This window comes from Simochromis diagramma, unplaced genomic scaffold (assembly GCF_900408965.1).
Source record: "Simochromis diagramma unplaced genomic scaffold, fSimDia1.1 OVJJ01000602.1, whole genome shotgun sequence".
In the NCBI taxonomy this organism is placed as follows: Eukaryota; Metazoa; Chordata; class Actinopteri; order Cichliformes; family Cichlidae; genus Simochromis; species Simochromis diagramma.
Window position 1 is genome coordinate 7095002 of NW_024387040.1, and position 16295 is coordinate 7111296.

General features: G+C 40.1%; 1 protein-coding gene across 3 annotated transcripts in view; it reads right to left on the reverse strand.

Annotated features, from left to right (window-relative positions):
• The window catches only part of dlgap1b (discs, large (Drosophila) homolog-associated protein 1b), a 97711-nt gene that overhangs the window by 41819 nt on the left and 39597 nt on the right, over window positions 1-16295 (reverse strand). For all 3 annotated transcript variants that reach the window (XM_040044453.1, XM_040044454.1, XM_040044455.1), the window contains exons 3-4: window positions 5871-6986; window positions 2628-2842 (exon numbers count right to left, since the gene is read on the reverse strand). In XM_040044453.1, the coding sequence (XP_039900387.1) occupies window positions 2628-2842; window positions 5871-6929 (1274 nt within the window). In that variant the 5' untranslated portion in view covers window positions 6930-6986. The remainder of the gene's footprint in view (window positions 1-2627; window positions 2843-5870; window positions 6987-16295) is intronic.

Consider the following 16295-nt stretch of genomic DNA (forward strand, 5'->3'; position numbering starts at 1 on the left):
CATAAAAGCACAGGTTTTGGCAGCTTGTCTGGGGCATTCAGGTGTGTTAGCACACTGTCAAAGAGGCAAGACATCAGTGATGAGCTTACAGAAGCAATAGTTGCTGCCCATCAGTCTGGAAAGGGTTATAAGGCCATTTCCAAACAATTTAAAGTCCATTATTCTACAGTGAGAAAGATTCAAGACAGTTACCAATCTTCTGAGGAGTGGAAATTCACCGAGAGCTCAGGCCGTGCAAAGTACAGAGAAACTAAAAAAAAAAAACTCAGACGCTACAGGCCTCAGTTAGCATGTTAAATGTTAAAGTTAGGGCGACAGTACAATTGGAAAAAGACTGAACAAGTGTGGCTTGTTTGGAAGGGTTACCAGAAAAAAGAACAAGGCAGACTAGCTTACATTTACATCTTAACTAACAACAAAATGTTGGGTACAATGTTATTTGGGCAGACAAGACCAAAAGATGTTAAGCCATAATGCTCACAACATCTCAGCACGAACAACTCATAGCAGCTATGAAGAGCGGTGGTAGAGTAGGTGATGATTTGGGATTGTTTTAAAGCCACAGGAATGTGCACCAACTGCGCTGACCACAAATATCTTTGGATACCAAAATCCAAAATATCAACTATATCAAAGGTGAGGCCGACAGCTGTCCAACAGCTAAAGCTTGGCCAAAAATGCATTATGCAACAGGACAATGATCAGAAGCACATCAGCAAATCTACAACAGAATGGCAGAAAAAGAAAATATTCAAAGTTTAGACCTCTAACTGAAATATTGTGATGGGATTTTAAGTGCTAAATCCAATTGTAAATCCACAAAGCTCCATGAAGTGAAGCAACGTTAGAATAATAGAAGAGACTGATAGTCACGCAGAAAGTCATTACCTCAAGTTACTCCAAGTTATTGCTGCTAAAGTCTACAAGCAATTGAGGTGCACTTAGTTTTCCACAGGACCATATATTGGTTTAGTTTTCATTAAATAATGAATAATGTGTAGCGTGATTTATTGCTCATCTGCGGTCACATTATTCTAATTCAAAAACCTGTCAATGATTAGATTTATTTTTTAATGATGAAATGATATGTAAAACCTTAGACTCACTGACTGACTGTACATAACAGGGCAATGGATTAAAAAGGCAATTTCTGGTATATTACAACTCAGGTTTTTATGTTTTCGGTCCTTAATTCTGTGATATTACGATAACTGGTACTCCCAGAAGTAACAGGAAACAGGATGACATTGCTACAGTGGAGCTGGGGAAGCAAAAAACACGAGCTGTCAGAGACAATCAGACAGGTTGTAAATAAGCCAACAGATAACCTACACCACTGCACTTGGAGGAAAAATTAAAGCGACTACACTAAAGTTGCAGATAAAACTCCCACACTGCAGAACAAATCTGTGTATGCGTGTTCACAATTATGCCAAGAAGGGTTGGACAGCAAAATGTAATTGATGACCTCCCACCATGCTTCCTTACCATGAACATTAGCACAGTGTTTTAATATTATAGGAATGCTGGCCAAAAACTACAAAAGTGGTATGAAATTAAAATGAAAACAATTTCAATCAATTTGAAGTTCCAAAAATTGAATGTTCCACTTGTTTGCAAAGAGATTAAGTTCTGCCATTGGGCTTGACAGTGTGGACTAGATAAAATATAAATAAATAAAAATCTTGATGGACTCTGTTACTGCTGAATACTTTATAAACTCATGCTGTGAAAAAATAGATTGCAGAGCAGAGAATGCGCTATATAACAAGAAACAACAGCTTGAAACTCTTCAAATAATGAAGCTCAGCTTTTAACCTCAGATCATTCGAAAAGAATTGCTTCAAAAGAAAGGGAGAGAGAAATAGCTGATGATGTTCTCAACTCACAATGCATTTCTGAAGAACACAGCGCTTACTTCTTTAAAGAGATTTCAGTAGGTGAGCTGGCATTGTGGATTTTAAATCAGGGCTCAGTCGCTCTCAGTTCAGTGTGTTTGTGTATTTGTATGCCAGCTATGAAAATAGAGGCATGTCTTTATTGTTGTAAACACAGAAAAGGTAATTAATCTGTGATCACCAAGAGCCAGGAACTTACACATAAGCCAAACTGCTGCTGGGAGTACGCTGACTAACACTGACTGCCTCCATCTCAGTTGTTTGTTGACTTTTCTCTTTCACTCTCATTCCCTTCATCTCTCCAATCTGCTTCACTGACACTGTGCAGAGTGACTCCAGGCTTTCGGCACACTTAACACATTTTATTCAGTAGCATATGCTCATTTATAATACAGAGGTAGATCTAAAGTTACAAACAGGGGAAAAATGATTAGTCTATTAGGGCTCAAACCCAGGACAGAAATGTAATCAAGATCTTTTCCCACAGATTAACAACAAACAGTCAAAACACAAAACCACTCACAGCTGCTGCTTCAGATGAGCCAACTTTAATTTTTTTAAATCTTTTGCATGCTACATTAAAGAAAGGGCAACTCTGTGTTCTTGTGTAAACAGCTTTAGTTCACGCCTGGCATTTTTCTTACCTTTTAGATTTATTTAATTAAGAAAAATCCAAATCTTTACAACGAGTAATTTCAAGTAATAATTTGCGCCCTGGTACACACTCACTTGAGCGTAGTCATCTCTGTGAGAGACGGCTGCGTGGCCTTCAGGTAGCTGGCTCGTCGTGCCTGGACCTTGGGCGAGGGTTTGGGGCTGCAGTCCGAGTCGCCGCTGTCCTCCTCAGCCATGGCCTTGATATAGCTGCCACTGCGCATCCGCCGGCATGGAATCTCGTCATCTTTCCCCAGCGGAGAGAAATTGCTCCACTCATCCTGAGGCACCTGTAGAGATGAGGTGAGATTAGGTAAAGAGGTATTGTATACATGTCACCCTCTGCACTTCAGGGCCCCTGCAGACATACTTACACATGAATCGCGAGCAGACTCAAAAAAACAAAAACAAAAAAACCCCCAAACCCAATATTTTCTCAGTTGTCTGCACTGAACTTTATACCTGAAAAGATTCAGTAGTAACAGCATCAATGCAAAGTCTGCCTTGATCATACCATAAGCCTGCCAGTGCCAGTTGCCTTCTTTTGTCTGTCCTGTGATGCATGCTGCATATCAAATGCAGGAAATTAATTGTTTTGACAAAATGTTGCAGTACCTCAGCTTCTGTGTGCACTCCTGCCTTTTCACAGACACTAATGAAGGTAAAAATAAAAGGAGGTAAAGCTATCTTCTAGCCCTAATCTAAAAGAGAGGGAGTCAAAGACAGCAGACATGGAAAGAGAGAGGGTGGGGGAAACAAAGGGGGTTTTGTTCAACAGAACCACTGCAGTGCTAAGGTGAGTGGCTGTTAGGGCACCAGCTCTGAAGTGAAAGAAATGAGATACAGAGCGAGAAAAAAAGTTCACAAGGATCATTCAACAGACTCGTGTGTAGCTAGGAAACCAAGCTGACCTTGATGTCAGGGGTAACTACAGACTGTGTTAACATCTCAGCAACAGTGGTTTGGATGGGGACGTCAAAAGTGAATTATTCTAAGACAGAGTGAAAAAGACGAATTGAAATAAAAAAAAAAGGGTATTAATTTTGCTTTAATCAGCTTTTTGATGGAGCATAAGAGTATGGAGGATGGTGTAGGCCGCTCCCTCTGGGTTGGAAAAAGGACACCAACTCTGAAGTGGCAAAACTGCAGTTCTTCTAACGGCCACTTGAGGCTGGCTCCAAAAGCGAGTCATCTTCAGCTCTTAAACGAACAGCATACTCAAAAAACTATTTATGGTCTCTGTAGCCAGTGTTACTCTTTACAACCGATGAGGTAAGGATGGCTTTTTATAACCCACCCTTTTGGATTTGGTCTTCTGAGCATTTTTAATGCAGTTACTGGAAGATTTATTGCATGCTATGAGGTAGAGCCCATCCCAGAAGTTTGTGCTTCTGTTTTGATTACTCAAATTCTTTTACTACTATTAACTAGTTAGCAGACTGCAATTCATTACCCCTGCTTGATAACCAGATGTGCTAGTTTTAGACATTAACTTACTACCCTGTCAGCCAAAACTTCAGAAACCAGTTGATGACATCATCCCCATTTTAATATGCAGTCTGTGGATGTAACCTCTGAATGTTTCATGAAAAGGGTCAATTAAGTGAGTGTGTGAACATCAAACACCGGATTACAAAATCCCATCCCACTAGGTGATGCAAATAGCATGTCTTTTTGTTTTAAGCATTCAAAAAGTGTCTGGAGACTAACTTGTCAGGCTGCTCTCCTTGAAAGCCACTTTTCCCTTCCGTCTCGCTCTCTGGAGAAAAAGCAATGGCTCTTTTAGGCTAGAAGAGTTGTTGCCACACTGCAGTGACAACATCCTTCCTTGATCTGCTCACTCTGTTTTTCAGGATGTTAAAATGCATGGCCATACAGAACTTTGTCTTTTATGTTTCCCTACTCTCGCATTCTGCCTTTTACTTTCTCCATTCATGCACTCTTCTGTTGCTCTTATTTGCCCCCCCCCCCCCCCAAAAAACCCCGCATACACATACACATGCTTTCGTCTATTCTCTCCGGCTTGTCTCTCCATTTCTTTCCTCGGGCCTAAATTTGCAGCTCAGCTCAATGCATGAAAATGCATGAAATCTGAAACACTTTTATCTTTTCCCAGAAAAGTGAAGCATGATCGGGTCCCTGTGTGCATGTGTCCCTGTGTATTTTTGAGCGCGTGTGGCCACCATGCTTAGGAAGTAGAGTGGTTTTCTCTTAATTTTTTGTCTGCTGACCTCTGATCTCATAGTAGCACCACACTTTTTCTTTGTAAATAGGATATATTCAGACATTTACAACCATATACCCACCAATCCTGCTATGACCAATGCAATTATAATGTTAACAGCTGTAATAATGTAGTTCCATGCTGCAAGGTGTCATTAATGCTCCACAAACACAAACCAGTCAGGTTTTTACACTGAACAAAGAAATAATTATATTGAAAGTAAATGTAAGTTGTGCATAAGTAATTTTAATTACTTCACAATTTCCTGGTAATTTAGTGGAAAAACAAATAATATTTTCTGAGCTTACAATGTAAGTACTTTCTGCGGTGAGGGCTGTATTATGGAGTGTTTTACTAGAAGGGAGACACATATTATACTGTAAGTAATCTTAAGTACAACATAAGTTAAAAAGGATGATTAAATAATAAAAAATTCATCAACATAATGAAGATTAATTAACGATGTAACAAAATAAAGCTGTAAAAAGGCTACAATAATCCACGTAATAATAAGGCTTGTGCCCTGAAAAGTACAGCGTATTTTCTGCAAAATTACCAGGAAATTATGCAATACATTAAGTAATTGTAACTGCATAAGTAATTTTAATTACTTCAATTTACTTACATACTTAAATTTTGCTTCCTGTAAAAATCTGACTTGTTATACCTTTATTCTAAATTACCTGCCTTTAAGAATTTGTATTTCAATATAATTACATCGTAATTTGAATTACAGGGGAATTAAGCCCTTAAACCCCAGCCATATAATTATAAATATTGTAAATATTTCAGTGCATTCAACCACAACCACAGAGGATTAGATGGTATGTGATGAGTCTGAAAAATGTTTATGATTATATCAAGAATAAATTCAACAAGAGATCAAAGCTCAGGGGAATGAGATGAACGAGTCTGGGTCGCTGTGACCCTGATTAGTCTCTCTCCATCTCTCTCTCTCTCTAAATAACAATGACGCATGCAAGCAAACAAATGCAGATTTTGTGCAGAAAAACAGAAACATGGAGGAGCGGCTCACACCAGATGATGCATGAAGTTTGACACATTAGAGGTGGGGCTGTTGTAAACAGTCCTACCTGAAGGAAGTGGCAAGTGCGTCCCTGCTCGGCTTTCACCAGAGCTTTATCTAGGTTGACTGAGGCCTTCTGGTAGACTTCTCTTGCTCTGCTCACCGTCAGAGTAGAAGACCATGAGCTCTTCTTCAGCTGAACTTGGCCATCGAGTGCACTCATCAGCGGCAGCCCTCCACCGCTGCCCCCCGAACACGTTGAGCACTTCACATCGTTGTTGCTACGTGACGTCTTGAGAGACTGGGCGCTGATAGTGTTATAGGACTCCATGAAATACTGCGACTGGGATTTTTCTGGATGACGCCCCATAGTCATGACCCCAGAGGGCATGCCTCCACTGTTGCCCGCATGTTGATGATGGTAGAGGCACACTTCCCGGTCAAGCGTGTCATCTGAGCTCCAGTAGCCTGAGATGGCAGAGCGCATCTTAGGCTCCGACTTGGAGCGGTCTTTGCTCTTACTGCGCTTGCTGTGCTTTAAGGTGCCAGAGGATGATGGTGGATCATCAGGACTGGATTTGCTGCCATTCATCCTCCCACTTCCTCCTCCACCAGACCCTGAGGGCCCCTCCAGGGAGTGTGACTTGGTGAAAAGCTTCTGGACAGAGTGAACAAGGTGGCGGATTCGACCGGGGCTGTCGCTGCGTTGATGCTCCACAGCAGTGCGCTTATACTGCAGTGTGTGGTAGCCTTCACGCCGCAATGGTGCCTGGCTCTCAAACTGCTCTAGCAGGTTAGAGGGGATGCGATTGTTGTTTCCTCCTCCACCTCCCTTACTGCTCGGCCCGGTGTAAGGCACCAAAGCACCACACTCCTCCTTTAGCTCATGGTGAGAGCTGTACTGTCTGCGAGGGAAAGTGCAGCTGGCCAGATCAGGATAGGTACTGCACTCAGACTGGAAGGAGTTCCTTTGGGTATAGCAAGGGTGGTCAGCAGGATGAGCATCCCCAGAGTTTAGGAAGTAGGACCGACGATCTGAGTGTCCCAGGGTCATCGAGTCGTAAGAAGGGTCGCAGGTCACTGTGTGATGGTGACTGCGACTGCTGGACAGACCTTTCATTGTCATCGTGGCCAGGTCTTCAACTGCTGCCGCAGGAAGTCTGCAAAGGCCCAGAAACTAGCTCTGCAAAGAAATACACAGCCATGGGGAAGAACAGACAAACAAACAAGAACAGAGAGAGACAGAAAACAGAATTATAAATATCTTCTATTTGCATACACTTAAGAGCTCAATTTAATGTTTTCATCTGATTTTATTTGAGGAAGATGATTTTTGGCCGTCCTTCACAGCTGAGAAAATCTGATGTTGACAGGCCTTGGACCTATTCTTGCCTCAAAGTCTTTGATTTTTGCCCTTCAAAACTTCAAAAGGAGGATTTCTAAATATAGCAGCCATTTGGCATGTTGTCCCAGACACCCAGATCTGTCCTCAAGCCTCTTCCTCCATTTCTCTGTTTAGTCTACTACATTTCAGTGAACAAAAAAATGACAGTGAATCAAGGAAACAGAGAGAACTAAAGCAAGAAAAGGTAGCAAGGAGAGATCAAATCTATTTCAAGTTTGTGCTAAATTTGTTCAAGGCTACTGTAAAATGAAACTTCAATGGAAGTCAAAGATACAAGAAATCAGGGATGGGAATGCAGCGACTTTACCACAACTGTCCCCTGTCTCACAAATTTAATCCAGTGCTTTCATGTTTGGGTAGCACTAAAACAAAAAAGAAAACATATCTAGTTTTGCTTTACAGCTTACCTGCTCGCTGAGTAAATATGCACATCCCCACACCCACAAATACAATCAGTGATCACATACCCCCTCTATACCTCTAGGTCTTCTAGGGGGAAACCAATTGGCCAGTAAAACCTAGCTGACAGCTTCTGGGCTGGTTGAGGCGACTGCAATAAACGGCCTTGCCCTTACAGGGTGACTACAAAAGAGCGGCATACATCAGCATCCTTAAAGTGCCTTCCTTACCCATGTGGGGCTGTGGCTGGCTGGTCGGTGAACCCACACTGTTTCCAGTGGACTGGAGGTATAGCTAACAAGACAATAATCGGAGCCCACGCACCTCAGGGTAGCACAGCGACAGCAGTGAGGCTTAGCCTCAGCAGGCAATTCATTACACTGATTTACAATGCAGTACCAAAGGCCACTAAGGTATATTTTATTTTAAAAAATGGGGAAAAAAGGGTTGGGAGTTAGGGTGGGAGAAATGAACATAGGACAAACAAAATGATGGAGCAGCAGAATTAAATATCATGGCAAGCGTTTACTTCCCTTGAGGACATGGTGTTGGGTGCATGTGAGGTGCAGTTAAGTGAATGGCTGTACTGTTGAAAGATTTATTATTTTCTTTGACTGTAAACTAGGTGCTACATTAATTGAAAAACTAGGGGAATAATTCATGCAATTTCCTTGTCTCCGCTAAACCAGAGGATTAAATCATTCAGGGAGAGAATTAAGCAAATAGATTTCTCTTATTGTATGAGTGAAAATGGAAAATCCACAGTGGTCAGTCCCCACCCCCACCCACCATCCGCAACGCACTCACAAGAGTGAATTCACATGCGGCACCCACCGCATACAACAAAGACGTGCACAGTGTCCGCTTCTTGCAGAGCACTTAAAAAGTGGGCTGTGTCCAACTAAAGGTATTCATTGCAGTTGACAGAGATCTCTTCTGTTGGCCACTGAAGCACAGAATGTGACCTAAATAAAGGCCCTCGCGGTGATCCACAGCAGCGTGTTTGTGGCACAGCTGTCTGCAGAGCTGCGCTAAAGCTGAAAAGCTGAAGTTGGGTCATGTTGGCTATCTGCCTGCTAGCAACAAATACCCATGCGCACACACACATGCACACAGACACACACAAATGCGTTAACCTGACAGACTGCATATACATGCAGAATTTTGATGCTGCTCGCTCGTAAAGAGCAGTTTATCAACAACACAAAGGACCTGGTTGTAACGGGTTTGTCAGGTATGGCCTTCAGTTATAAGCGCTCAAAGACACCTGTGGTTATGTATTATGCTGTATGTCCACTGGAGGTGACTGACCCAGTTAAGTCTACCTGTCTAGGGTAACCAACCACAATTTTGTGTGCCAGGAGTTAATTATAGTGTCAACTGAACTGTGGAATAGGGGTCTTTATGGCCACACGGTTTCATAGCACATGTAGCTTCTCTTTTATTTTTGCACACACTAAAAGACGGTAGTAACCAAAGTGCAAGCTCCTTCATCACTCCGCACAGTGTGCAAATATTACATAACAGATGTTCTGCTGCTCTAATTACAGGACCAGTAATCATCAATATGTAAAGAAACGTAAAGCTTGATGAAGGCTTAGCTATGAGTGTAGAGCTGCTGCTTTGGGTCTTCCAGTGAGAAGGGGTGCTTAAAATCATGGCTTCCACAGTACGAAAAGCAACAAGCAAACAAAAGAACATCAAGAAATTTGAGAGAACTTGTTCCTTCTACTTTGTGTAAACAGCCTCTAAAAACCACAGAGAGTTCATTGCATTTAAAGTGATTGCTGAACAGCAAGGTGTGCAAACAAAATGCAGGAGTAGATAAAACAAGCCAGGCTATGAATGTTAATGCTCATTAACACCTGTGCTTCATCAGCACAGCGGGAAAAAAATCTATTTGGATGCCAGCTTTCTTTGGGGTTAGATGAGATGAATGTAAAATAGATTTTTCCTCATCATCTAACAGCGTAAGCAGGCAAGGACGCAGCGTCACAGTGGCAAAATCTACTCTTAATCTTCTTCTACCTCACCATAAGTGAGTCACACTTAAACAAATAAAAAAAAGTGGCATGGAAATGCAAAGCAGCACTGACTTACAGCACACCATCTTAGGAAGTGTTGGAATCAATAAGCATTAGAGTGAGAAGACTACTGCAGCTTCTGCTGGTGAAAAAATACAAAGCCGCTGTACAGACAGCAGACAGTCTATCTTCCTCAATCAACACTGAAAACTAGTTGCTGGATGGAGCTCGGGGTTTAGAGAGCCTCCATGAAGCCTTTAGAGGCTGCAAGGCTACAGAAAGTCTTCACTTCTCTCTTGAGCCTGGATAATGCTGTCTCCAAAGAAAAAAAAAGAACATTACCAATCTCCTCTTCACAGGAGATCAAATCACCACAGCAAATCTGGCTCATACGTGTGTGTTTGTGTGTGTGCGTCTATGTGTCTGTGCTTGTTTCTAATCAAAAGAAAGAGTTCAGCGCTTTACCTCCAGTTTCCAGGTCCAGTAAAGTTCTCCTTTGATCGTGCAAATGTTTGCAGTTAGGCATACTGCATAATATTACTGACCAGACAGGACGTAAAGGTGAAGATGCTATAGACACAAAGGATATATTTTTTATTGCTTTCCATGTGTAAGACATAAAAGGGCAATAAGTCTTTACCCATGTGATTTTCAACCGCAATGTATGTCTGTGTAGGTTCTCAGTCATCAGGTCATGGTAATCTAAGGAGCTTGGAAAGAAAAGCAGTGGGACTTCTTTAAGCTTCTTGAAGACGCTTCACTCTCATCCAAGAAGCTTTATCAGTTCTAAGACCAAATGGTGGAGAGACCCAGGTATGTAAGCCCTAGTAGGAGTTGTCCCTTAAGACGATGGTTGACCCACTATTGATTATGTGACTCATTACATGAGACAACGTGTGAAAAAGTGTAACGCTGACCCTAGTTGTGTCAGTTGATCCCAATTACTGCAGTGTACATGCTTCTCAAAAAGACAAATATTTACTCCTACATGCCAAATGATTCAGAATTCAATATGTTTATGACAAAACAGGCAAATAAGAGTTTCTTGACATTTCAAATAAGACATATTTGTCTCCCAATACTTTGATTACCTGCATGCATACTTACATGTTGCAAAGGTAAGGCGATACTGTACACTGCGCTCTGCATTTTCATAAAAATTTGAATGCAAAATACGTATTTGTTTTGGTTTAATGGGTGTAGTGGGGCGTGGTTTGCGGTGCCGTGCGGACGCACCTGCACGGCATCCGCAATCACGCCCGCCGTGTTAAAACACGGGGACTCAGGGGTTGGTGTGTGTGGTGTGACGTGAATTAAATAAAGTTGGCTCTGAACGTTGCTCCGTGGTCCCGCTGTGCTTTATTCACGCCACAATGGGCTATCCTGCTCTGCTCTTTTTTCAGGTCAGTATTCGTGTACGTATGACCTGGTGTGCCTACATATGAAGCCATGCGAATAGCTTTGGTTTCATTTCTCTGGTTTTAACATCTGTTTCTGAGCTCTGAGACTTGTGCTGCCACTGCACTTCACCAGCAGACAAAAGGCTGTGGTGCCTCTAGAGATGACATTTGAAAAGCTTAACTTTAATGTCAAGCAATTTATAATAAAGTGTCTCTCTGTAAATAAAGCTCTGGTTAATTTGAACGATCCATAGATCTTGCTGGAGTTTTTAAACCGAAACACAACATACATTTTCTTATGGCTTTTCTTACTCGAGAAGGTGGTGCGGGTCAGTCACGTTCACACCTAAGGACAATTAGAATCAAGCAGTCAATGTAGAAGTCAACATAACCTGCAGGTTTGAACCTAATAAATTGCCTTTAACACCTCAGCAATAAAATCCTGAGAGTAGCTGATATCCAATAACTATGGGTAACTAACTAAGTATCCAGTATAGTTTGTTTTTGTGAAATAAGCCATTAAACAGCATAAAAAGACTACAGAGGCTCATAGATGAACAATATAATTACAGTAATGCTTTTCTGAGTGAACAGATCAACAATGAAGCGGAAAGTAAAATGCTGCCTGCAAAATATCGAGTATTTTAAAAAGTACTAAATTCTCTACCTTGCCTCAAACACAAATACATACAAGGTTTATTGAGAAATTCTGTCGAGCCACTTTAGCCACACACTAACAACTTCAACAAAACTCACCCACATTTTTAAATGTACTTGAAAGACACCCATGAGAGAGCTGCAGCTGGCAGTGAAACAACAGTGACAGAGAGGATATTCTCATCCTGAATGTGCAAACAGTGTCTTAGAAAAAAACAAAATCCCACAGAGAACAATGTTGTAGAACATTTTTAAGACAGCCAGGGGCCCAAAAAAAAAAAAAAAAATTGAGGAAAATGGTTTTTTTTTTTCTGCGATTATGTAAAAGTGGCTTTTAGGAATGCCAGGAGAGGCTGGGTACCACTAACTTTAATGTCTTGCTGTTAAAATGGCTCTTAAATGATAGATGACTGTCTTGAGTGACGGTCCTCACTGACTGCACCAAGACAACACTCTGAACAAAAGCTGCACATGATTGCTTCTGGTTTATGAGATATTCTTCATTAAACATATGTCTGCACAAGCAATATCAGACATGATAGGAGTCACACAAAAAGGTAACTTGACAGAAATAGCACACTTTCAGCATGCCATCTCATTTCCAACCCAGAACACTTGATGTTACACCAAAAGATAAGGAGGCAGTATATCTTTACCATATAAATAAATGACAGCTTACGCAACGTGTTTCCACCGTAATTTGTGATTGTTAGTGGGCTTTATTCAAAACACTTAGGAATGAAATATGCTGCTGGCATCCTATCAAAACATTTTAAATAACTTGACAAATAAACACATATTTAAGGCACAGCTTTAAAGCGTTTTTTTCTTTTGTTTAGCCAAACAGATTCTTCTACCTTCTGATCGAGGTAGTTTCACCTGACGCATAATAAGCGTGTTTCCTTTCACTGTATTGGCTGCATTATAAACCTGCATGCCGTCATGGATGGATTGATGTTCCTGGTTTCCACAAGACAGCTCCTTTGTCACAACCAAACTAATTAGGCTGACTGTCAGGGCTCCCTCTGACAAATGGAGTGACTGTGTTGAGTTATAGCTCAGGACCCATCAGAGACAAATTCCTCTGGTGATGAGGTCTATTTGATGAAGGTAAACAAATTAACGCATGCATTAACTTTAGAAAAAGCCTGGTGTTGTTGGTGTCAGGCAGAGCTGTCATTGCAGGATGTTTAAAGAAATTCAATAACACAAGCTAATGTACACAATGCCCCAACGGAGGCAACTACGCAAGCGATTCAGAGGTCATTTTAATGTTATGTCAGGGACTGTGGATTGTGCGAGTGCATTTCTGTGTAATTCTTTGATTTGCTCATTTATATTTAATTCAACCTTTCTTCTATTTTTGTTTCCGTTAAGGTACCACCAAACCTAAAAAAATATTTGCTGAGATTTTGGAGGAACTTTAATGTTAACGGTAGCAAACTTTAAAGTCGACTTCTGTTAAAGGTGCTATAAAAATATAATAATAGTTGTTTTTCAAAGTTTAATCCTTGAATTTTTAACACTTTAAAGCCTGAACAATGTAATAGTTGCCAGAAATGTTTAATTTGTTGAGAATTATTTGCGATTTATCTTTGGGTTATATGTGGGAAAACTACACTTATACTGTGCAGCAGGGTGTTGTTCAACAGCTTTGTCCTGCAACTGTTACTCTCTTATTCTAAGTGAATTTCATCTGTTAAATATTATGAACAGAAACAACAAAAAAGATATAATATAACAATAGAAAAGTACTGTAAAGCTCCCATGCTGAACAGGATTCTTGACATTTCTCTTAAATAATGTATTCATTCAGGAAGCTTTTGGTCTTTAAAGAAAAGGGACTCGAGTAGCTCTGACACTGCTTTGCCTCCATAACGAAAGGCCATGACTCTGCTGAGATTGCAGTTGTATGGCTTCAGGTTGAATCTATCATGGATATACTGTAAGAATAAAGGACAAAGATGCAGCTTCTAGATGCCACTTTCTTTTTAAAGGGTACGTTTGTAGTCAGATATGATAAAATCAGTTTTATAAGGCAGTCATGTGATCTGTAAGGGTACTTCTTCAGCTTGCTATTTGTAATTTTAACAATTTTAACAACCCCAATCTATTTTTTTAAGATGTCTACTATAAAATATCTTCTATGATGACTGTAGCATATGTGTATATATGTAACTCTGTATGTACCCCATCTCCTCCTTAAGGGTGGGCCAATCTGAATGAAACTTGCACAAACACAGAGCAGATATTAACATCTTTATCTTTTAAAACATGTGTTATAAATTCTATTTAAATGAGTTATAAATAGATTTATAATATAAACGAATTAAACTATAAATGATTTACTATTAAATCAGCAGTTTAAGGTTAAATATTACTATGTATTATGTTTCTTAAATGTGTCTTTAACAATTAGAGGCTAAAAATGTAAGTTTATTTGGTGATTATCACTGGCTATACCAACATTATTATATTCCACGTAAACATTAAACCCAAGGTTTTGCTTTCCTTTAAAACTGAACAGATTTATGTCGCCTGACTTTGTAGCTTGTTAAGAAAAAAATAGACATATATTATTGTTATATATATGTATTCTCATTCATATATGAATTTTTTGTTAAGTGTTTAGAAACAAACAACTTTTGTCATCTGTTTTTTGTGGTTTGATGAAGACATAAAGAAGAACAAGATAAACTAACAATACAACTCTGCGCCACACACAAGCACAGTGAAAAAGCGCTGGGGGCCTGCCAAAAACTGCCCCGAGGGCAGGTTTTTCTAATAATAATAATAAAACTCAGATTGTTTGAATATATGCAGTATATAAGCGCAATAAACCAGCAATGGTAATTTATGAAATACCCTACAGGCTACATTATATCAGTGCAGCTGTCCTAAATAAAGCTGTCAGTAACGCCAAAACTGCTGATGAAATATTTCCCTGATAAATTAAAACTTTAGTTTAGTAAAACAATATAGAATAGGCTATTAGGGTTCGGTCCAAAATCCTCAATGTAGACTAGAACATTAAACTTAATACAAAGCAACAACAGAGGTGCACAAACAAGAAGAACTGATTATGGGGAGTATGTGTGTTGCCCAAAAGCAATTTTAGAGGATAATAAGGCTATAAGAATAAAAGGTCACTTTGACCTGTTCCAAATAATCCACCTTCACAAACCTTGATATTATATTAGTGTGACAAATTACTATTTTCTTTCTCCTCCCTCTCTCAATTCTTTTTTTTAATAAAGTTCAATAAAGCTATCCATAAAAAGCAGTCAAGGAAATTGGACAAGGGAGGACAGCATCGCCATGGAAACAAATGGATTTTCTGGTGGAAAACAATGTGTTTTCAGCTCAGCTAGTGACAACTCATATGTACCAACCGCTTTGGGATCATACATGCGGACAGCAACAGGAGTCACCATTTCTTGTGCTTTATATCTTCATGTGTCCCCAGGGCATGCAGGGAAACTGTGAAAAATGTGTGAACCTCAGACTTATCATCTACATTTAGAGGGAAGAATTTCTGAGTGGTGACAAAAACAGTTCTGACCTATTTATTTTTGTTCCTGAAGAAACGTCTAATTTAACATGATGAATGAATAAAAACCCAAATTATTTCACTTTTGTTTATGATTTTGCACTACAATGACCAAAACACATCGTTTATTTATATATTTCTATGGCATGAAAAATGAAGAGCTTCAATCATTCTCCTTAATTTGCATTTTGCAACAATTCCTCTAAGTGGGACGCTGTAAGATTCAAAAAGCTATTCCGAGCCTGCCAACGCACAAACTCATAAAGCAGAAGGTAAAAAGTATAGCCTGTGTCACACAATCTCACACAATAGTAATGTTTGTGCTTTTATTGTCTCTTAAGAGCTATGAAATCTGGGGCGCCTAATTCGGGACTACGTGGAAGTGGTGTAGTGATGACGGTGAAAGCTAAATCGAAACGTGGAGAGTCAGGATCTATGTGCATGTGCATCTGTGTGCATGTGCTACATAACTCTTTGTACCCTCATCCATCAAGCGCATGCATGACCCACATGTGAAAAAGTTGCTAATGCTGCTGATGTTAATGTACGCCTTGCAACTCTTTCCTCCTTGTAGCATTTTTGCTGTGTTAACACACTTGTAGCCAAACGCTGCTTCATTGTTACGGCTAATTTAAGTGATGCAAACGTTTCAGAGCAGCACATATAAACTGAAAAAGGGCATTTAAAACAAGCATTGAATGGGGGGTATATTAGACCGCCTTCTGATTTTTCTTCCTGTTATCCAACACTGTGATGCCGCATGGTGCGTGACTTCATTCATATTGTAAAAGCATTCGTGATGTGAAAAGGCATACAGACCCACATTCACTGCAGTAAAAATCAGGTTATGTGCATGCGCTTTGCTTGTACAGTATGCACAGTATAGTCACTTGCTACTGTCGGGCAAGATTAGCATCACAGTATTGCCAGAGGCATGCACAGTGTCACGTGACTTTGAGCAACTGACTCTACAGTTAATTACATGTCAGAAAACAAAGCTGGCATAAAGTGCACATAGCTATGTGTTAATATGCTTTTAGCTAATATAGTACTCTGA